Source organism: Oreochromis niloticus, linkage group LG10 (genome assembly GCF_001858045.2).
Source record: "Oreochromis niloticus isolate F11D_XX linkage group LG10, O_niloticus_UMD_NMBU, whole genome shotgun sequence".
In the NCBI taxonomy this organism is placed as follows: domain Eukaryota; kingdom Metazoa; phylum Chordata; class Actinopteri; order Cichliformes; family Cichlidae; genus Oreochromis; species Oreochromis niloticus.
Window position 1 is genome coordinate 12474459 of NC_031975.2, and position 23882 is coordinate 12498340.

Genomic DNA, 23882 nt, shown 5'->3' on the forward strand with positions numbered 1-23882 from the left:
TTTTGAATCTCAGCATTACCTCTGTCTGATGCACTGCGCACACATCGCTTTAATATCGTCGCATTTTGCAGCGGCGGCAGCAAGTGAAAACTGGCGAACACATCTGTCTCCGAGACTGACAGCGTAATTACTTACGTGGGACACAAGATCCAAACTTATCGGGGAACTCAGACAACAGGTCATCATTTATCCTGTCCTTCACAGGACCCAGAATGATGATGGGCCTTGCATAATGTACTTATCATAAAGAGAATGAAAGGAAAAAGAGAGAGCGGGATCATTCACAAAAGAGAAAATCAAAACAATGGAAATTGATATAAAAGCCTGAAAGATCAGACTTCACCTTACCTTCCACTTGGGTAACTGTCTCATAACTGTGTGAGGCTTTATCTCTCCCTGGTGACAGAACACAGAAGCGTTCGGTTTCTTTTTGCCTTCTTAAAAATGACACGTTTGCATCGGCATGCGTGTGTTTATACTTATATGCAGTGCAGATGATGTATTTTCAAAGGTGGCAGCAAATGTATGAGATCTCATTATTGGCAAGGTGTTCGACGTAATGTGTGCTTTGGATTACAGCCTTCTGGGAAATATTGAAGGAGAAGTCTTAGATTCATATCTGGCAGTCAACGTGCTGCTCAAATAATAGTGGAGAGGCATTTAGAGATATCAGCAATGCCAAAAGTAGAGCAAAGGTGACGATAAGACTGCTTTGTTCACACATTTGTTTTAGTTCCTGCTACTTGCACCTTTAATGCATATTACTAATCTCTTAATGGCTGCAAAAGAGCATGCCACCGAATTACCTTGTGTGCTCAAGCTGTCCCGACCAAGGTCCTGTAACAGAGACAAGAGCAGATATTTACCGATCAGGACACAGTTTGAATGAATTCCCCTCCTTCAGAAAGCTATAATGAACTAACGTACCCTCTCTTTGGTGTTAACACGAGACCACTCTTTTCTTTCCACCCTGTAAAGAAGAGCAGGAATACAAAGAATGTGTGACAAAGGTGAGACAACCTGTCATTAGCGCCGAGCTGCGGCGCTTTACTCTACATTTCAGTTAGTTTGCTACATATAAAGTGTCTGACCTGTGCTTGCTGGGGATGAAGCCAACCTCTTCAGCCTCATTCTGCGGGCTGACCTTACGGGCCTGCCACCACTCTTCATCTCCGCAGTCCAACACGTGCAGCACGTCTCCAAACTTGAACCCAAGTGCTTGACTGAGAAAGCCACAGTCGGCAGTTTTATCATAGTCAAAAAGAGCCCTGGAAGAAAAAAGAGGATTTCAATTAGACATTTCATAAAAAGCCTTTAAATATCTTTTTTTTTAAAGCCACAGATATTCCAAATAGTGCGCTTTTAGTATATTTTAACTTGCATCGTGATAACAGAAACATCCGTACAGTTGGAAACGTTACATTGTAAGAGATGTGTGCTAAAAAAAAGAAGTTTTGAATTTTAACAAGTGTGCTGACTAAATGGAGCGAGAGGACCAGAAACATGCTTGACATTTTCATAAAGACAAAACCCTAAGTGGATAGGAATAGAACATTGGGGGTACGCTGCTATACTGGCATTTTTAAAAATAATTGTTTTCAGCCACCTGTGGCTAGCACTGAGCGCCACGCACGACTTCAGTTATTTAGAAAAGAAGAATTTGTACGAAATGTTGGATTTAGCCTAATTATGGGCTTTAAAAGCATGACTGACAGCGTCTGCTTTCCACTGACACACCGTGTGCCAGTGGACGTATAACACACTGGTGTGAATTGTAACCTTGACCTGCTTCTCTTTCCAGGATTTCTTTCTGTCGAGCAAAACATACCTTGAATACCAGCGACTAGTCCTCTCACCCACACTTCTTATAAAGACCAGTGTGTATTCTGTGCAGTGTGATGTGGTGTTTGCTTGTTGGTTTTTGGCTTAAAGTATTTCTGCAGCCTGCAGTGATTTTGAAGATAATTTGTACTACAAGTACTCTTTAGTTTGTCTTTAATAAACATAGTTAATAAGTCGGTTGTTGAACTATTTAAAAGAAACATTTCAGAGTAAATTCAGTGTGGGTCGGTTGCCGTGTGGCTGCAGAGCTTAGTTTCGATGGATTAATCGTGACATTTTTATTTAACTGCGCAGAAAATAAAGAGCGTTTCGGTAACGTTGTGTTGACTGCTCTAAATGATTACCTTCAGTAAACACGTGAGTCTGTTGTATACACAGTAAACACAGTAATGCAATGGTGTCCTGCTGGTACTCCCTGTAAATCTAATATTGGTGGTGAATACATCAAATGGTAGCTAAATAAAGGCCCAGGAAACAGTGATTTGAGCCCTCACCAAGGGGGTTTTATTGTAAGTAAATCAACAATAATAAACACTCTAATGCTGATGACTGAGACGATATTTGCAGACAGATACTTTACATTTTTCCTCTTCTTTCCTTCTTCCTCTTAAGGCTTGTATCTTTTGTGATTTTTGTATGTATAGCGCTTGCCTTGTCATTTTATTTCTCTATTCTTACTTCACATTGTGTGCCTTTGAAGCCTGACTATACATTGCCTCTGATAACGCTTCTGCGGCTATAGATCCTATTGTGACTTTCAAAACTCAACATTTCAACTCAACGAGGCTTTGCAAATGTTTCTTTGTAGCAGACACAGTTGGCAGCATAATGGCGTTCAAGTGGAAGGACGGCTGAGTTCTAATGATGACATTTTCTTTTATTAAATATGCTTGACATATTTTTGGCTTTGTGCGGGTAGATCTTTAGCTCTCTGACTCAAAATGCTTTAAACAACATTAAATTGAAGTCGGCATTATTTGAAGTATTTGAAACATCCATACGATATATGCTGCAATATAACCACTCTTATTATTGATAAAAAGCTGTGGATTTCTGCTATGCTGCATTCAAACGATGCATTAACCCAAAAACCGTATCCTCGAGCCACTTTGATCTCATCCTATAAGGCTAATATCAAAGGTAGTTTTTCTGCTTTTAGCGCGAGACCTGATGTAGAAGCCTCTCTTTGGATTACTCCTTAGCGTTGTCGTCCCAGAGCCCATGCTGCTGTTCATCAGCTGTTCCCTCAAGTCATGGATCTTAGCCTCAAAGCGACTGTACTCTGCAACAGAGAAACACAAACATATAAGATTCCATATTTTACTCTCAGACACCTAAAATGTTTGCTTCAATAACACTAAAGATCTTTCTCTTTTCCATGTCTAGTCCTTCACTGGCTGAAGCGTGGATAAATGGATTTAGCTGCAGATGTTTGATCTCTTTGTTTCAAAAAGAATCTAAATGAGAAATTACTAAGTCATTGTTTTGTTCTTAGCCTGTGGCCTACATTTCCACCTTATTTTAAAAACTAGTCCTACCATTGCATTAAGTCTTTTTATTCAAAAAATTGATTTTGAAGCTTATTTTTAGACTCATTGCTCAAACAAGTTTTGCAACATATAAAGTTCTTTGTGAGAAGGTCTCTCAGTGGTGTTACCATCGGGTCGGTACTGTGCGATGATGGTAACTGTCTGGCCGGCGTTCTTCAGTGCTGCAGCTGCCTGTTCGTGTGTGGCCATACGCAGGTCCACGCCGTTTACCTGTCACACACATACCATGACTGTTAACACCTGACGACCCAGTGCTGCTAAGGATTACATGACTCCGTGTGAAATGAAGAAAACTGTCATTACACTGAGGATCTGATCCCCTTTGTGCAGCTCTCCGCTGAGGTCAGCTGGACCGCCTGCCAGGATGAAGGAGATAAAGATCCCCTCGCCGTCCTCTCCTCCGACGATGTTGAATCCCAAACCTGTGGAGCCTCGGTGGATCAAAACTCGACGAGGCTCTCTGAAAAAGCGATGAAGGAGACGAAATAAGTTTTATGGGGCTAAAATGCCCCCATAATAATAATAAATAAACAAGATAAAACTGCAGTTAGAGGATCATTGCTCACCTGGGTATATCATCATCTCCCATCATGCCGTGCAGAACAGGAGAAAACCGACTCGGTGAGGTGGGAGTGAGGGCTTGTGGGTAATCGGATCCGAGATAGTTTGGGTGGCTAAGTTCAGTATCCATATGGGAATATGCTGGAAAAATAAGCACAAAACCAAATGAGGTGTAACATACCAAGCACGTGGATTTTATTGTAATTTAATTTTCATGCAAACTTTTTTTCTTGGTTTCAGGTCACAGGTCGCACTGCAACTTAAGCAAACACCAGAAAAATAGAACAGGAAACACTACGGAAGTAGCGGAAAACAAATCTGTGTTTTTGGGGAGAAAATAACATGATGAAAGTGGCAGAAACCAAAACATGCACTGAGACATGCTTCAAGATTCATCAGTGTAGTACAAGAGAAAAGGTGAAAGTGATCTGTGCTTTAATCGCATGGTTCATAAAATACTGTAGATACATGTTTGCTATTAGACGTTTACTGTTAGCTTGCTATTCCATTAAGTTTTTGTCTCCCAAAAATCACGTCTGTTGTGTTTTGTAAAACTTAGTTTTGTGAAATTTATATTTCTGTTGTGTTTTATTCACTTTTCATTGTGTTTCGTCTGCTTTTACAGCATTTTTTCCTGTGTGTGTGACCTCCCAGGGACCAGCACAGTTCTCACGTTGTAGAGAAAACTGGTAGAAACTGGTTCTGAACTGAGCTTTTACTATTCATAGAAATCCCACAGTCATCTCTAGCACTTAATAAGACTTTTTCTCCCTCTGTTCTATTTTTGACAGCTGCTCCAAACACAAAAACAGCAGGTCTTGTTTTTGATAGCTCAAGTTCTCTTTAATACGGGGTGAGGAAATTTGGGCAGAAGGATGGAGGCTTACTGCTGGTGAGGTCTGGAGGGTTGTACGAGTTGGTCAGGAACAGGTTGTTGGGCTTGGCCACCCTGAGGTACACCACCTCGGCTGTGTTCTTCAGAGCCCCCACCGCATCCTCATGCATCACATCCTCCAGACACACGTTGTTCACCTGATTGTTCGCAACAAACAAGGAAACACAGGTAAGGTAACAAAGTGCAAATAAGAAGGATTTTGCGTGTGTGACTTCATTATGTGTGATACAGCAGCACTCACGGATTAGATTTAACAGAGACATTTAGCAGCTAGATTCCAGTAATGAAAGCAAAATTACAGTTTAGTCTGTGGACAGTTAATACATGTTAGGGAAAGATGTTAATAACATTAATTTTTAATGGTAGAACAATAAGTTTTAAGTGATTTATTGTAACACAGACCAGTTTGAATAATATGCTAAGTGAAGTTGCTCCACGAGAGAATCTCTCTTTGTCTAAAAGCGGGAGTCACATTCATTTCCATCCATGGGCTATATTCAGCCCCATGAGATATCAAGTGTGCCAGGCCAGTAAAACCACTTCCTAATAACTTAGAAGAAATATACACATCTAAAATTCTCCCTGTTTTTTACTGTAATAAGGTACAAGATACATTTGAAAAATGTTCATATTTTATGAAGCATCCAGGAGTCTGAACCTTTTGAGGTCCTCTCACCCTCAGCTTGTTGAGGTGGATCGCTGCCCATCCCTAAGCCTGGTTTTGCTAGAGGTTTCTTCCTGTTAAAAAGGGTTTTTTCCTTCCCACTGTTGCCAAGTGCTTGGGGCAACATAGGGTAGTCTGATTGTTGGGGTCTTTCTTCTACTATTTCCGGGTCTTTACCTTACAATGTAAAGTGCCTCAGGGAGACTGTTGTTGAGATTTGGCTCTATATAAATAAAATAGAATATATATCTTAAGAAAAACAATTTCCCCCACATTCAGTCAGTCTACTGTTAGTATAACCAAACGCTTTGTCAAATGTGGAAAAATCGTATCAGTCACACTTAGCAAAGCGTTCCAGATGGGACCCTGTGGAGGGCTGGTTCTGGCTCACTGACCTCATGTTTGACACCTCTGATGCAGAAATTAGAGTATAAATCGCTAAACTCAAATTGGTTTAGACACCTTTAAAGTGGACGGGAAATGCAGGGAGAGAAATAGTTGGAATGACATGCAGAGACAAGTTCCAGCTGGTTGAGAGTTAAATCAAAGAAACTGTGGCTGCGTGGTGTTAACTGTAGGTTACAGAGAGAACACATAATGTATTTTTTAACAAATTCACAGGGAACAAAAGCATGCTGCCACATCCCATTTCGAGTTAAAGCAACGGCTCAGACACCATTTAGTGGGAACAGCACCATTTTGAAGCTGGTGGTGTTGAGCTGTGTGTTCCCCAGCAGGTGGCAGTAATGCTGCTTAGAAATCACTCTGGCATTGCTGTAGTTAAGGCTCACTCCATCCTACACATCTGTTAACATATTAATGACTGGAATGTCAAACCATGAAAACTGAGAGCTGTAATTTATCTTGGCTCTTGATACACCAGTGCCTCATATGTGCGCAATGTGTGAGTGTGCATACGGGTAAACACGAGTCCATGTATGAGGACACATGTCTCTGCATGCTGGAAGCTATTATATGTGAGTGACTGACCGCTAAGATCTTGTCCCCAATCTGCAGACGCCCATCTTTATGAGCTGCTCCGCCTTCAATGATCTTAGTGACATAGATGCTGTTATCTCCTGGTATGTGCTGGTTCCCCACCCCTCCAGCAATGCTGAAACCTAATCCTGAGAAAAGGGGGAGCAGAGCGTGAGCAAAGGAGGTGCAGGTTAACACAGAGTAGATTTGCTAAATCCAGAGGGCACAGCTTAGCTGGTGCATGAGGCATCCGTAAGCCCACGCAAAAGCCTCGATGCTTTGCACCAGTCCGCGCTTGCACATACCTTTAGGCCCTTTGATGAGCTTGATTTCAGTGACTTTTTCCGCTGCTGGTTTTCTGCGGAGAACGTAGAGGCGGACGATAGCACCTGCCTCCTTAAGAGCCTCCACAGCTTGGCTATGTGTCACCTCCCTCACGTCCACATCATTCACAAATAGGATGCAATCGTTCACACTAAGAAATGGAGACAGACAGAGGGAGACTGTGGGCGCGAGAGGAAAAAATACCGCATGAGTTTTTGTTTTGGTGAAGAAGTTTGGGTGTGATCCTCCACCAGACGAGGTCAGGAACAGTCAATCTCCAGCTACAGCCGCGCTGGGGATCCAGTTTCACTGCAGACTTTTTTTTTCTCCACTTCTCAGTGACTAAGATTAAAGAGGGTATAATCTCTTGCTCTATTGATTTAGCACCGGGGGGAAAGCTGCAGTATAGCTTCTTTGTGTTAACCGCTCATAAAAAATGATGATGACTTGATAGGTGAAGTGAAAGTGACAGCCTGTGTGTATAGGAGAAGCTGATTTTCAGCGATGAAATTGCTATTTTCAGACACGCACATTTTTTTTCCCCTCCAGGGCCGTGTTCTCGTGATTCCATTCATGTATTCAAAATGTATTTTATGGCCATGAAAATGATGATGCGTAAATAGGACTGAAATTATTCTTGCAGGCTGCCGGAGCTTTAACCACTGAAATACATCACTATAGCCAAATCCAAAGGGACCCAATCACAGCTGACATCTTCATGCAAATGATGTTACATCATCCGAGCTGCATATTATCTGCGAGGCTGCATGTAGGAAAGATTTAAAACATTGTCATTGTGCAGAGTAGTTTCTATCATGCAATGTTTTTTAGCCTCCACAGAGCATCCGTATATATTTATTGATGCACTGTGTTGATTTAAGCACAACCTTTATTAAACGTGTATGTGTAGGGGACTAAATATTCCAAATAACTTTATTTAACTGCAAAAAATAAATAAATCAGTTACCTTGATGGAAGAACCTTTTAACAATCACGTTAAAATAAGCAGATAGTAGCTTAATTAAAGGCCAAGGACAAAAAAAATACTTGCATTCAAGCAAATATGAGCATTTTCATTAGGTTTTCTTCAAACTCATCATTCCAGATGGATGTTTATAGGTCAAGTGTAAAGAAGACGATGCGTCTGTGTTAAAGCACAGTCACAGAAATGGATCGTAAGTTTTGTTTTTTTCCCACAGAAAGGCAAACTCTGTACTACATCCTATTATGAAAGTGGCAAAACATGCATATTATTACATATTCTTGCAACAAGCATGATTAGGATTCCATATTTTTTCATCTAAATTTAGGCGAGAACAGTTCTTTTCTTCCAAAAATATGTTGCAGCTTGCCGCTACATGTTTTGTCCATTAAGTGAGAGTGTGGAGATTTATGGCACTAACCTTGACAAACAAACCACATTTTAAACTTGCTTTTCCATATCATGAGTTTAAAGTGGGAACTAATTTGTCATATACAACATATTTAAACCTAACTTTACTTCTTTTAAACATGGCATCAAAATGCAAAAAGACCTTTAAGGCATGCCTTTCTTGAATTAAACAGACAGATGCTCTCACATGTAGCTCTGAAGCTGAGCAGACTGAACAAGCAACGGGTTATGTACAGTACTGTGTTACATTAGTTTGCACTTAAAAAAAGAAGACGGGAGGCTTTGCTTAAGCCTCCGCTTCTCTCGTCTTGGGTTTGGGAATGTATGTGCATACAGACTGGATTTGTGTTTATTGTAGCTCGCTGTGTGCGCTTTTACCTCAGCCGTCCATCCTGAGCAGCAGCTCCTCCAGGTATGATTTTGGTGATGAAGATGCTGGGGTCGTCGCCCACGTGAGGGTTGTCTGTTCCCCCTGCTATGCTAAAGCCCAGGCCTGAGTTACCCTACAATTCAATGCAAACAAAACAGTTATCTACATTCATGTGAAAGAGAAAGTTTTCCTGTGACTGCATGCAGTCCTGTGAAAAAACAAAAAACACAGCTCTATTGAGGTCTTGCAACAGCATTTTAATAAGGCTGATGTCTGTACTTTGACTGGGACATTAAAATACCTTCTTTTTCTCTTTTCAAGCCATTCTGTTGTAGATTTGCTGAGGTGCTTGGGATTAATGTTCTGTTTCATCATCCGTTTGGGCTTTAGCTCACGTTTGACTCTAGATTACGTTGGTAAACAGTGGAGTTTATGTTCGACCCAATGACCATGAGGTGCCTGGGTCCCGTGGCTCTAAAGCAAGGCAGTGCTTGACAGTTGGCATGAGGTGTTGGGCGCTGATATGCTGTGTTTGGTTTGGGCCAAAACTTTCCACTTTGGTTTGTTTGCATAAAACTTTGCAAACCTTTACAAAGCTGTGTTGCCATGTTCTTTTTACAGAGAAGAGGATTTCTCCTGGCAACTTTTCCAAACATGCCATACTTGTTAAGTCTTTTTATAACTGTACCGTTATCAACCTAACATTTAACTCTTGGATTTTTGGAAATTTCTCTGAGCATTGCACAGTCTGACCTTGGGAAAATTACATCACACACCTGAGTGCCCCAGACCAGCAAACTGTCAAAACCTGAGCTTTTACTTGTTGAAAATCACTTAATCACGTGCATTTGATTAGCAGCACCTTGCTGCTACTTAATTCTTAAATCCCAATTGAAGCAGTGAGGTTGTACTTTTTCACTTCATCATCTGAAGGTTTCGTGTTTCCATGTCTTTGAATAACTGGCATTTATAGATATATAACTCACAGCACTTTCACATTCATGCGGTCATACAACGCTTGACTTTGACTCGCTCTAACTTTTAATCCCGATGGTGTCCATATGATAAGAATCACAGTGCAACTAGACTGTAAATGTGTAATGAGGTTTAAAAGATCACATCATGACACTCACTCTCTCCAGTGTGATTTCCTCATACTCGATTTCGCCTTCTGTCCCATTCACCTGTCAAGAAGACATCAGTTTAAGGGTGGTGTCCCTGTAGACCATTTTTGTCACAACCAGTCAGCTAAATTTTATTTCTAGCATTAGTCCCGTGGACTGGATCATCATATGTGCACTATTGACTGCCGCACTGTTCTTTCAGTCCCATCCTTCCTTCTGGATGAACGACTTGGCTCCACGTCAGCTTTACCTTTGCAATTACAGTTCAAGAGGACGAGGAGATTTAAGCAACTTCAGACTTCAGTGTTTTGGTGTCTGACCTAGAAAACAACTTCTCTTCATGCCGTAGTGGTGCGAAAATGCTGCTGCTGCTCTGTGATTGCAGGCATTTCCTCATCCTCTACACAACTCGTGATGATATGGTCACTGCTTTTCCTTACAGATATGCCACTGTTTCAGAACTCTGAAGCAAATTAAAGAATATTTCTATTCTGCCAAATGTATATCCAACAAAGAAAGCTAATTTAATTAAAATGGAGCAAGAATTCATCACCGTTACCGTGCAGATTAAAACAGTGTGCAAAGCCCTACCTGCAGGGTGGGAAAGGAGTGGAATTGAACTGATAATGTACAATGAATATGAAGGCAGTTAAGTTAGCCATGTGGTTAAGCCTAACGTAATAATACAATAAAGGGAAGATTAAACATAATCCTTACATATGGGGAGCCATCGAGTGTGTCAGTGTTCACGACCACTGGAGGAGTGTTTCCCTGGAGGCAGAGAGAAAGGAAACATTATTAAGAAATAATGGCAGAAATTCAAATGTGAGGCAAGTCTCGGCTGAGCTCTCAGTATACCCTTGAAACCTGCAGTCGCAGCCAAGACTGATGACCATTTTAGCTGTAAGCTGTGATGACACTGCTCTCACTATGCTTTGGTTATCACTCTGCTAAAGGATGGAGAGCACTGCTCCGAAACCATTTGTTATCATCCGTCCATGATGGGCACAGAAATAATTCACGCAGGCCCTTATACTCATGGCCATGGCTTTATTTTTGCTCTAGCTGCTAGTTGAATTACAGAGCTGATGCACTAAGTGGTCATTTCATGGATATTGCGGATATGCCTCCTGCTCATCGTTTCAAAACAAACATCTCAGTATTTCGTACATATGGCAATGTCTGTGGAGAGTCGGAGGATGATGAAGACACGGTAAACTGGTATAATGACAATGACACACAGCATGATTAGCCCATTTAGTATAATGCCAGCTCACTTAACGGTCGGCGATTCTGTCCAAAACCATACTGCAGCAAAGCTCACAGAGCCAGATTAAACCACAGCATTTCAACAAGTTATCCATCAGGATCAAAGTGATGCAGAAAATAGCACAAAAAGCAGCAAATCAGTGGATGGACAGGAGTTTTGGCGTGGAGGTGGGTTGGATTTACCTGCCAAGAATTTTCTTCCAGCTCACCTGAAGTGTCACAGTTTATCCACGCTCTTTTATTTCACTTCAGTTTCATTCATACAGCACCAGCTCGCCACAGCAGACATCAACACTGTACTCTCATTCTTTCATCATTCTTTCTGGGATTCACTCACATCTTCAGTCTGTTGCTCTAAAATGCGAATACACTGTTGACCGACTCCCTGTGCAAACTCCATTGTTCATTTGTTTTTTTGTTGCTGTTCTTTAGCGCACGCTGATTAGCATGGGGAAGACACTGTGCATCCAAAAGTGCTTACAGAAAAGCAAACAGCAGCACAAAATCAGCCTGCTGACCTTCACAGACCTGACAGCTCTGACACACACAAACAGCTACGCGGCCAATCCAAACACATGCGCTTTCAATAAAATGGCTTCACAATCCTAGCCAGTGATCTTTATGGGATGCAAAGGGAAGTTATTTGTTTACACTCTCTAAGACATTCAAGCTTAGCCAGAGGAAGAAGTGTTATCCGTTCATTCATATTTTCTCTGAAAACAACATCTGGATGCGATACACTGTAGAAATACATTACAGCAGTGCAGCAGCTTTTCAGCAGACTTTTAACAACAGGCATTTTGACTGATCACAGCAGGAAATGCAGATAATTTACATTTTGTTTGTAATGGTTCAGTTTCATTAGGCGTTCCATGGCGCAGCAGGAAGAGTGCAGGGCTAACTAATGACATTAATGAAGCCTTTGTTTCACTCTGTGTCCCAGAGCTAGCATGCACTATAACAACATCCTGGCACAGCAAAATTATTTCATTAATAACATTATTTATATCTGAGGAGCCAAAAAGTTCAGTGAAGCCTTTTAAACATGCTGGATGTGTGGAATTGCCCGACAACTCGGGCAATTTCACAAAACGTCAGTGCTCCTAAAGAAAAGACACAAATCTCTCTTCTGACGAGTGTTTCAACTGCTCACTGTCTGATTGCAGCATCGCCTGTGCACAGCTTCATCACGCACGGTAGCTGCATCCAGCGGTGCTACTGAACATTACGTCAAATTCATCCTTATCTGGAGAGAGAAATAATGAGTATAGCTAGCAGAAATCTAAGCCTAGTGCAGGCAATTTCCCTGCAGGGATTTTGACAGAGCTCTCTTTCTGTCTCTCCGCTCTGTCAAGTCTTTCGACATCAGGGCTGTTAGGATTTACAGTGTTTGGCTGCTCTTGCCCACCTATATTTTAACACCACCTATTCAGCCAACCCTGGCATGGCTCTATAGGCAGCACCGCCATCCATCAGCAAACAGACCCTAATGCATTTACTTTACATGCAGCGAGCTCATTTTCACAATATGCATGTGGAGATGAACAAAACAAGAAAAAAAGCAGCCGAATTAGCAGTCGTGATTTCAAAACTTCCTAAATAAAATAACACATTTCAGTATTCTCACATGCACTGTACTGAAGCCAGAAAGAGAGCAGCAGGATGGTGAATTAGTGCTTTTTAATGAGCTTTTGTTGCTCATTAACAACTGTGAATCAGTGAGCTGCTGGCAGGTTTCGTAAAGTGTTTTGTAGTATAAGACTGTCATTTTTTAGGTGCCCGGTTAGATGTTTGGAGATTTCTTCTGCCTCTCCACTTGTGTCTGTTTTTTTGTGCAGGAAACAAGAGCGTTGAACTTCAGCGTCACATTATGCACATTTCTCATTTACCGCCTCCTTTAGTCATACGTATGTGGTGTGCTTGATTGTTTATTGACTGAAAGATTAAATCGCAATTCAAGCAGGACTCTGCAAATTTGCATCACTACTCACACACGGCCTGAGCAGGACTTGATTAGTATTAGCAGATCTGATTACTCGATCTCACTGTGATTAAAATGTCTATTATGAGCTTTAATGGCAGCAATTTGAGAAGTTAAAAAAAATCCTGGTGCCTTTTAAATCACACAATAACACAATGCACATACTTAAAATATTTAAATAACAAAACACACTAATGTAATCTTCTGCACCGGTGACATTTTCATTAAAATCTGTGCAACTATGCTGAGGTGGAGTCATGCGAACAACAAACATGAAGTAAACATGTTTAAAACATGCCTACCATTTTATGATGCCGACGTTTCTTGCCCTTCCGTACATTGTTGAGGAATCGGCAGCCCATCTTTTTGGCATACCACACAGACATGAACATTGTGCTTCTGTCCTTAGATGTCAGTCACTGATATTCAATATCACACCCTGTTCAAGTCTTACAACGATATACAGACACACTGAGAGTGTGGTCAAGGTGTTTTTTTAGAGTACCCTCTGCAAGCATCTTCATTCAAATTCACCACAAAGTACCACCAAGGTATTGTTGCCAAGCGAGCCATTAGGTCTAGGCCCTGCCATAACAGTTAGCGTCCAAGATACCTATTTCAACTTAAGATATTACACTTGAGCTTTACATTTAACTCAGATCTAATCGAACCCTGCTGGCATGCTCAAGACATGCAACGATTTCATATCCAGAATCACACAAAGAGCACAGCTCAGTAATGTTTTCCTCCTGCTGAGTCGGTGCTGAAGATTTCATCCACCAAGGCTGAGGCTGATCACTTGTTGCCAGTAAGTCTTGATATTATCTGATACCCGATCATCCACTCTTCGGAAAGCCATCTATCCAGAATAAAAAGAAATAGATCCCTTCATTCTCCATCCTCTCTGGTAGTGGACTACGATAGCCGTGCCTCCCTGCTACTGGTCTGTGCTCAGAGAGAACGCAGTTCACATTTTCTGCTGCTACTGTACTGTACCCCTCCCATCCCTGCTGCTGAGAGAAAGAGGAGCAGGCAGGAAAGTTTGATGGCAATTACTTAGCTGTCTCTCTGTATAATGTCTACGCTGGTGATGTGAAAGGCTGAGGAATTATACTTTGACTGAACTTAAGAAGGACAAGTGGCGCAAACTGGCCTCCCTTTTTTCTTAGGGAACACTCGACACTGAAAGGTTTGTAAGTACTGTACCAGTTCTAGTAAAAAGAATGAAGCCTGAACACAGTAGTGACAGCTTGAGTGGAAAAAAATGAAGCTTGCCATGTGACATTTTTGCCAGACCTGAGCTGTTTTTGAAAGTGTGTATATGTCGATAAATTAGGGCCCTTCAAAGGAGATTTTGATTTGCGATGTGAAGAGAAGCTGGAGTAATTGCAGGGCAGCGTTTGCAGATAATAAACAGATTCTCCTTTTAATTTCATTAAATTTATTTAATTTCAGCTCAATATTTGTGTCTGTTGGCTCTCTGCTTCACCATGTTACTCTGCTTCATTCTGGCATGCACAGAGTGGTGAAGACTCACACAGGGTGAAACAGAGAGCAGAGGACAGCAACAGAGAGTGGTCGGTTTAACATTTGTTTATCTTGGTTTAAGATGCCAATGCCCTCGTGTGACATCCGCTCACTGTGAATATTGCTTTTTGCAGCTTTACTGCAATTCAAGATGGGGGATCAGTATAAAACATCATTTTACATAAACAACAACAATGTAGCTGCCTGCAAATGCATTTTTGTTTTGTTATGATGAATATAATTGAAAATAACATTGAATATACTAATATTCTCTCAAGACATCTGTAAGGACCTTATTGAAGGACCTGTCATCACTATTGACAGCAATACTCCTGACCGAATATGGAGTTGTTTGCCATTTTTACCTTGAATAATTAAACAGGACGTGAGGTTACTATGAAAGCACACAAGCATGTACAGAAAAAAAGGCTTAAATGATCCTTTTTCCAAGCTTGCGCAAGCTCTCTCTTTCAGAAAGACAGATGGATTGGCAGGCGTGGAATATATATGCACAAATGCATGCACGCACACTGAACAGACTTAAGCAAGGACATGCCGAAGGACAAGCTGTCAGCAAACGTTCTCATTCTGTGAAATAAAATCCCTCCATTTACCTATCTAATATTTTCGCCCTTCTGCAAGGCCCTCTCTATCCTTTACTCCGCCATTCAGCATGAACAGCTCTCTCATCCTCTTTCAGCATTTTTTTTTTCTCCCCCTCTTTCTCTCTCCCCTCTGCTTCCCAAAGGACCTGAGCTGCGGCTGCACAGTAATTACACTGAAGCTGCAGGGACGTATTTAAACATTTATTAAAGAAAAATAGGAAGGATGGGAAAATGAAGATGGAAACTAGATACTGACCAGACAAGAATGGAGAAGAGAAAGGGGGAAGGTATAATGGAGAGCTCTTGGGGAATCACTACAGAAACGTGTAACTGATCCTTACGTTAAAAACAAACTGTCTTTTTTTCTTCTTTTTTTTCGCAAAGTGTCAGACACGTGTCAGAGGGTTTAACTGCTTTGTCTGAAGAAGGATTTGTCTGATTTGGGCTGCGCACTGCGTCTGTGGTTGGAGACAAGAAAAGTGATATGCAGCCTTTTTCATTAGAAGTGAGGGAGTATAACAAATGGGTTGGTGGGAGTCTTCAGTAAGCACTTACAGCCTTCTGCTTCTCACTTTCAGCTTGTCAGGTGAAGGATTAATGGCAAAGATAAGCACTGTGTAGAGTTTTTATCTCAACAATTCAAAACTGTCACAATAAAAGTACCTCATACATTATTAAAAAAGCCTACCCTAGGATGTTTTTTGGTTTTTCATTTTTAGACAGATCTCTGTCTTTAAGGAGAATTATATAAAGAGAAAGAGAACAACAGCAGTGCTTTCAGGCCAGTTCATTCAGAATATATTGAATCAGATGAAATTTAAAAACACAGTTATTGCTTTTGTTCATGATTGCATGTGAAGTTTGAAGTCCTTGCTGCTGAAGCCCCAAAGATTTATTAAGGCTGGGTTTTTCAAGATAACCCTTTAAAGCATTATTTTCATATAAATTTGTAATAAGAAAACAAAGAGTGAATTTGCTTCCTAAAGAAATCTCCATGTGTTACAGACTGGATACAATGTGACACAAAAAAGCTTTCATGTGCTGCGATTGCTGTTAGACCGTGAACTTTAAGTAAACCAACAGCAGATAAATAAAAGCAGAGCAGTCAACACATCAGTTTCTATGTTTATGCGGGCTCGAAGAGTCACATCGAGTAAGAGGCGGGAAGATTCATCAGCATGAGCGCAGATCGATATCAAAAGTTCTGCGCAGTGTGAAGAAAAAAAAAGATTTCTAATTACATTACCAGATAAGTTAAAAAAATGGATGTCATTTGAAGCTAAAGCACCTCTTTGCTAAATCATGTACATAACCCAAAGACCTTCTATTACTTGCCAAACCATTGCAGTGCTTCCAGAGACAATCCTACCCATAAATCAATGGGCCCTGGAGTGGTACTGGCAAACCCCACACCATTAGAGCAATAAAGACACAGACTGACGATACCGCCTACACATCAATGACAACCACACGGGCATTACATCGGCTGCAAAGACGTCCACACACAAAGGCATTGCCGCAATGCATCTTGAAGACAGGACACACTTAACCCGACCAGTGGGGAAAATTGAGTGCATGCATCAACAGAATGCAGTCGTTCTGTGCATGTTTGAAGGAACGCATACAAACACATTTTTCTTGCTGATGACTTCATGCTGGAGGCTGCGCGGTCTCCCATATGTTAAACAGTTTAATTCTAAGCATGTGTTATTAAATGCGTTGTGTTCAAAGTCAGGGCAGGCCCACAAAGACAAAGAATGACGTATAGGTTACAAGAGTAACTACTTGTTCGAGAGACACGGAGAGACTGAAAGCCAAACTCCACAGTGCACTTATTTCAATGATCCGGTCTTTTTGCTTTTAAAGTAATTATGTAGCAGCTCATTTCTAACGTTCAGATTTTCGACTAATAGAAACACAATATAATATTGTGTGTCTTTTGTTCTGTCTTCCTCCCCTCACCCCCAATTGGCCAAATGGCCGCCAGTCTCTGAGCCTAGTTCGGCCATATGTTTCTTCCTGTTAAAAGGAAGTTTTTCCTTCCCACCTTTCCCAAAGCACTTGCTTAAAAGGGGTCAAAGGGGGTCCTTCGATTGTTGGGGTTTTCTCTTGGTTACCTTATAATCTAAAGCACCACGAGGCGCCTTGCAACTGCGAGCAACGCATTGAGCATGATGCAAATGCAGCCTCTCACAAACCTCACAAAAATGCTTTATAGAGGCAGCAGGACAGCCAGCTTTTCAAGGTTATGAAAGTTGAGTGTGCACGGTCTAACACTGACACCTACAGGTTTCAGTCTCCCCTTGCAAATCTCTGCTTGTCTCTGTCTGTCCATATCCATGCCACAACGGTTTGGCAATGTAGCACTAAATTTTTTAGCAGTGACATACATCAGGATTACTTTTGACTTCTCTTCTCATTGTGTTACATGTTTTGGGATTGTTTTGGGAACTTCTACACGCACAAAAACGCTATAGTAGGTTATGTGTTGTTTAATTAGAACATAGGAACTGAAATATGCACGTAGCGACAGATCTGAGCCTTACAGTGTGATTGAATTTTCAACATTTGAAAAACTATTCAGTTCCACTTCTGTGATTTTAGTCCCAAAAATAGCCACTGAGTACAAGCAGAACAAATCTGTTAGACAAAGGAGATTTGAATGACAGTGAGCATGAAGCCGCCGATATGATCAGAAACAGATGACCTCATACTCTGGCAGTACAGATAAAATGGCGATGAATGGGCAGCTGTCTCTCTGCAATCAGACAGCCAGCCAAAGACACGGAACAAAGATAAAAAATCACACTGATTATGATGACTGATGATGATACCGGTAACTTTCACATTGATGGACCAGCACGGATTGCTGTGCTCTTACCAGTGTGGAAACAGCGGAGGTGTACATTGGAGTGTGTCCCGTAGACATCAACACAGGCTGCAAAACAACAGAAGGAGAGGGTAATTGTGCAGGCCTTACATGGGCACAGGGAAGAACAGTGGGTACCGCTCAGTCTTTTCTCTTGTGGCGATTGATGTTGTATATTTCTAAGAAATCCTAAAAGCAGGCCTTGAATGTGACAGTTAAAGGGCCCACACTGTAACATACTGCACTACAGTGTTGAAAGTAAAATACTTGATATATGCAAAATCTTAAAAACAGTGTACCACACAGACAGCACATCGTGAAACATCGATTAAAAATTGTATACTGATCATTCATACAAGCACCAGCCCTGAAGATGGATTAATGCAGAACAGCGATCAAACAATCAAACTAAACAGAATACACAGTGACACTGACGGACTGTCTCTACTACTCACTGATAGCTTATATATGAGAGAGTAAAAAACACTCAGGTACATATAACCATTAAGAAACAGTGGGACTGTCAATGCTTGTTAAAGCGGAATTGATTGCTCTGCACAGCTGAAGTTTTAAACAATCCACCATGTGCCCATGAATTTTACAAACAGCAACACTGCAGCATTTTCACATGTCAGGAGACCCGTTTCCTCCCACTGGAAAAGGTTTATATTACAACAAAGCATGTAATTAAAGCATGAATGTTAGGACAGCTGCATTTGCTGATCCAGCACAGCACTTGTTCGGTTAATTCATGCCGATTCCGCCTGTTATTAACAGACACTACCTGTCTTTCTTAATATAGACACTGCGTTCTTTTCAGTGCTTCACTGAGTATGAAAAAATGCAACGAGTCAATGTTTCTGCTGCCAGCATCCAGTCTCAAGCATGTGAGATGGCTGCAGGAGGGGTTAGGTCGTGTGGAATGGGCAATGTTATTCACTCGCTGGGCCCACATCCTCTCCATAAACGAGAATGAACAGCTTGTATAACTGGGGGAACATATATAGATGAGAACAGAGAGGAGCGTGTTTGGAGGCGTAGTCCTGCTCCTGAAATTCAGATACTTTATCTCCAATTGATGAAGGCCAGGCTTTCCAGTGTTGTTCAAAAAGTAACAAACCAGATCACAAGAGCCCTCGGGGGTACTGTGTGAGGACACAGTAAAGTAAATGGAGTAACACAGTGCAGATAAACCAGACATCATCATCATCATCATCATAGTTACACTCAAATTAACCATTACTGTCTTTAAATCTTCACCAAAATAACAATTAACAACAAAAAAACAATTATCTGTAGGCCATATGCAACAATAATAATTTATCAGACCTGTATTAATATTTGCGTGTGCCTCATAATATCGCAGAAATCTGATCACAATATGATTTTTACTCGTCTAACTCTGAGTGGGACAAACATAAGGGTGGCCACATGTTCATGCATCCAGCCAGCCTAGGACGGAGTTACGTTCTTGTATTTGTTTTTATAGCTATTCAAGGATGCACACACAAAGCTCCCAGAGCGTGATGCGAACAATTCACTTTGAACTAAGTTAAGGCAGACCTTTGTACTTCATCGTGCATTCAGCTCTCCCTGAAGAGAAACACAAAACTTCATAAATAATAGCGGTATTCCAAAAATAGAAATAGGGCCAATCCTGATTCAAAAAACACCACTGCAAACAACATCAACATGCTCTCTTTCAAATGTTAGGAAAAATATCCTCAAGACAGAATTTCACTGCAGTGTAGGTGTCTTAATAACAGTGTTATTGCTGATAATTCAATTTAGTGGTTTATAAACTGCTCTGTTTTGATGCAGTGAACATACTGAGCACCAGAAATGTCTTTGGGCAAAATGGGGAGACTGTAGAAAATCTATTTTAGGACACTTTTAGAGACATGGGACACTCACAATGCAAAACCTCATTATGGTTTTGGTTTATATTGCAAAACGCTTGCATTTTACACCAAGTATTACACATTGAGGGATGATATCAAGGAAATGCTTTCACAGCCTGCACTTTAATATTTGCTAAATTAGTTTTAGAATTATAAAAACTCATTGCCTCAGGAATGATGCAACTTTCACTTAAAAGTGGTGAGCAGTACAGTTCCAGCTTGGCTATAGTGACTGTGTCATACTTTTTAAAGCCTAAACCATGACATAACTGACAGAGAATTGAATGAAAAAAAAATGTTTATTGAATGTTCTGACATATTCTTTTTTTATATAATTATATATTATTTTGCATATATAACATTTAAAGTGCATCATATTTTGCAACATATTTATTTAGGTTTAGAAAATTTATTTAGGTTGTTCGGGGAGATAAAAACACACACTGATGTTGTAGAAATCTTAAAAATTCATGTATCAAATAAGGTGTTTACCGGAGTAAAAGAGGCCACGCCCACACCCAAGTATTGTTTGTGATTTTAGTCCGTTGTTAGGTGGTTGCTAGGCAGTGTGACAGCAAAATAATGTACCGAGAATTTAAGTTTTGAGTTTTAACCCTCTCGAGGCAGGCGTTGCCGATTTGCAACAGTTAAAAACTAACAACCTGATTACCCCACATACATATTTTATGAGTTGGTTTTTTTTTTGATAATTTTCCCCAAATATCAGATTTTTCCTGTAACTAAAACTTAATTTGAGCCTGAGAGGGTTAAGTGGATGTTGCTGTTATGAATTGAAAATGTAATGATGCTGTAATGATTTGATAAATTAAATAAATTTGCACATAAATACTACAAATGGGTCATTTTAGCTTGTCTATAGGTAGTTGCTAGGTAACGTGATGACATATCTGATATAGATAAGAACCTTCAGGGCCTTTAAAATATACCCGTGTGTAGGAGGAGATGATGGGCAAACAATTTCTTGTATTATAATAGGATTTTATGAATAAATTAAATACATTCAATTCAATAAATATGAATAAATTCTGAAAATTAATTTAAAAAATGTTATGGAAAAAAATCTTTTATTTAGAAAGACATAAAACCAATGAAATTTAACAGTGGTTACATGACATGTTGAAGACAGATTTCACTTTTTCCTGCATCCCTGTGTGCCATAGACTGCACACTGCACTTAAACAGCAATACTGCTTTTATTAACATTTGAAGAACAACCTTAAAGAAGACCAGTGACTGGGGGCCATTAATCACTACAGAAGTTGCAATAGTGGTGCCCTGTTGACTTTACACTTCTCTTGCCCACACACTGGAAACGACATTACACTTCAACAAGAATCAAAATCTAAACACATAACAGAAAAAATATCACAGCGCTCTAAATTAAAGCTTCAGCAGCCCTGTAGGTCTCTATACTTTGCAGTTTAGAAGTATTATGTACAACTTCTCTCCTCACATTGCAGGCAAAAAGGTAGATAATGTTATATAAGTAAGTAAATTTTAAACTTATGCTAGCTAACAAATTAAGTTAAAGGTAATTAAAGGCAATTAAAAACTGATTACATTTGTACTATAATGTCAAACTACTATTAATTTGAGATACATGTGGTCTAATGGTGGAATACAAAACACAAAAACCAAGCAGGAATTTTATTTAAACAATTATAACACCTCTCTACACACCAAAGAAAATTAAAAATTCAGTGTTATTAATTTGAATTAATATGTAATTCTATGGAATTTATAAATTTCCCCTTGAAAATAAATACATTTACATTTCTGGAAAATAATTAGATAAGTGCTGATCGGCTTACATGTGCATTAGAAGCATGCTTTATAAATATTATGAAGCCGATTAAGAGTACAAAGTCATGGTATACTGCACAAACTGAAGTCCACCAATAAAATGCTTTAGCAGTCAAAATAATAAAGAGTCAAGACTCTTGAGGATGATACAGTGTAGCAGAGTCAGTCACTGTGTGAGGAGAAATACAAATAACAGAAGAAAAGCAGAAATGATTTCATATTTCTGATGCCAATTTCCTGATTCTCCACACTGTTTCTGCATGCCAGAATCAACACAATTTGTTTTCTAATGAAAGTGCACATCTAATGAAACAGTTCACAGAAAAAGTTATAAACTAAGTGCCACTTTATTAGCGGAGACCTCTTCAGCTGCTCATTAATGCAAGTATCTAATACCTAATAGCTTATATGCAAATATTAGCCAATGATGTGGCAGCAACTCTGTACATGTGGACACTTTGACAGGATTGAGATGACCTGCTACAGTGCAAACCGAGAATCCGAATGGGGGAAAAATGTGATTTAAGTGGCTTTGGATGTAGCGGTGTTGTTGGTACCACAGGGGCTACTCTGAGCACTTCAGAGATTGTTGAATTTATGGTCAGAATTGCAATGAAATGCAGGGATCCATCCTGCCTCGTATAATGGTTCAAACTGCTGGGAGGGGGGACATGAGAGTGACTTTACTCAAATGGCCTCCACCTTCATCAGATCACAATCCTGTAAAGCACCTTTAGGATGCGTCGGAACAGGAAACTGCGTTGTGGATGTGCAGCTGACAAATATTCTGCAATGTCATGTTACCAGTATGATGTCAATATGGGTCGAAAATCTCTGACGAATGTTTCCATGTTGAATCTGTGACGTGAAAAATTAAGGCAGTTCTGAAAGCAGAAGGAGTCATGCATAGTGTACCTAATACAGTGGCCAGTCTCCATGTTCACGATAAAAGGGGGACCTGCTGATATTCATATAGAATACTCTTCAATGTAATGGGATACAATAAGTAAATCGGGCAATTTGCCAGTTTGAAACATATATTTAAAAAAAACCCTCCACCACAGACGTGATCATTATTAGATCATAAAATAATATTTCCTGTATGATAACTCACAGATATACTGAAAAAAATACCACAAGCCTCAAAGGACTGACTGAATGAGTCATGTAATGGACCTGAACCACTGGAGGGCACGCATTACATTTTTTATTTGACTTAATAAACCTCATACTGGTGGGTTTTTAGAGAATGGAGTAACTCTCCTGCCTCATTACCATAATAAATGGTGCACCCATCAACTATGAATAATTACTGATCCCTTGGCATGTGCTGGATGGCAAACTCAACTGGGAGCACAGGGATTCAAAGTAACAAAAAAAAGAGCTTGTCTGTCCTTTGTAAAAGCTAATAATGCGACGATTTCACACGTCATGTTGTTTTTAAATATATATTTTAACTGTCACAACACATCACCCCCTAAAACATGTACAAAAAATGGTTTAACAGAGAAAAACACGTCATCTTTTTGTTGTCAGTCTTGAACAACTACACGGGTAAAGCCTCAAAAGCAGGGACGTCAAAGTCATATTACATCGTCGGACACATACAGCCCACTGTGATCTCCAGCTGTCCGGACCAATGAAACTATGTGATAAATGTCTAAAATTACAAAAGCTGTGGTAGTTCATTGTCCAGACTGAATTTAACATATTGATGATAAAAATAATAATAATAATAATCGGAATAATCGGTCTAGTATAAATGGTAATGGTGTTGAAAGCTGTAAAATGTAATTAAAAGTTAAGTTATTTAGGTTTTCCAAGCTGGGCTGACCAAAATCAGCCCAGCATTGTTTTGTTTGACACCTGAACTTTAGAGTAAGAGTCACAGACTGATAGACAAAGTTACCACAACCAAAATATATGTATATTATATATTGTAACCACTTTCTTCTTTGTGCCCATCAATAAGCAACCTCAAAAGCCAAAATGAAATCTAGAACTGTAGTTCCTCTTGTGGCCACTTGAGGTTGGCTTCAAAAGAGAGCCAATCCCTAATCGACTCTCATGTTAAAATACACAAATTTAGGCAGACATATACATGATTACATCTTGGAATAAAACAGTTTGCTCTCATTATTTTCTACCTCATTACAGTTGTACAGGCGATTGATTTTTATTTAATTTACTCCTTCAAATCAGGCA

General features: G+C 40.1%; 1 protein-coding gene across 6 annotated transcripts in view; it reads right to left on the bottom strand.

The window, feature by feature from the left end:
* dlg4a (discs, large homolog 4a (Drosophila)) overlaps positions 1 to 23882 on the bottom strand; it is an 86147-nt gene that overhangs the window by 5502 nt on the left and 56763 nt on the right. For 4 of the 6 annotated variants that reach the window (XM_013272333.3, XM_013272336.3, XM_013272335.3 and 1 more), the window contains exons 3-18: positions 17965 to 18021; positions 10419 to 10472; positions 9711 to 9761; positions 8586 to 8710; positions 6796 to 6965; positions 6503 to 6639; positions 4841 to 4985; positions 3959 to 4094; positions 3696 to 3852; positions 3500 to 3602; positions 3010 to 3124; positions 1092 to 1268; positions 928 to 970; positions 807 to 837; positions 349 to 396; positions 136 to 237 (exon numbers count right to left, since the gene is read on the bottom strand). In XM_013272333.3, the coding sequence (XP_013127787.1) occupies positions 136 to 237; positions 349 to 396; positions 807 to 837; positions 928 to 970; positions 1092 to 1268; positions 3010 to 3124; positions 3500 to 3602; positions 3696 to 3852; positions 3959 to 4094; positions 4841 to 4985; positions 6503 to 6639; positions 6796 to 6965; positions 8586 to 8710; positions 9711 to 9761; positions 10419 to 10472; positions 17965 to 18021 (1651 nt within the window). Of the gene's footprint in view, positions 1 to 135; positions 238 to 348; positions 397 to 806; positions 838 to 927; positions 971 to 1091; positions 1269 to 3009; positions 3125 to 3499; positions 3603 to 3695; positions 3853 to 3958; positions 4095 to 4840; positions 4986 to 6502; positions 6640 to 6795; positions 6966 to 8585; positions 8711 to 9710; positions 9762 to 10418; positions 10473 to 13253; positions 13872 to 17964; positions 18022 to 23882 lie in introns of those variants that run through there. The other 2 variants (XM_025910748.1, XM_013272334.3) reach the window with 2 other exon arrangements.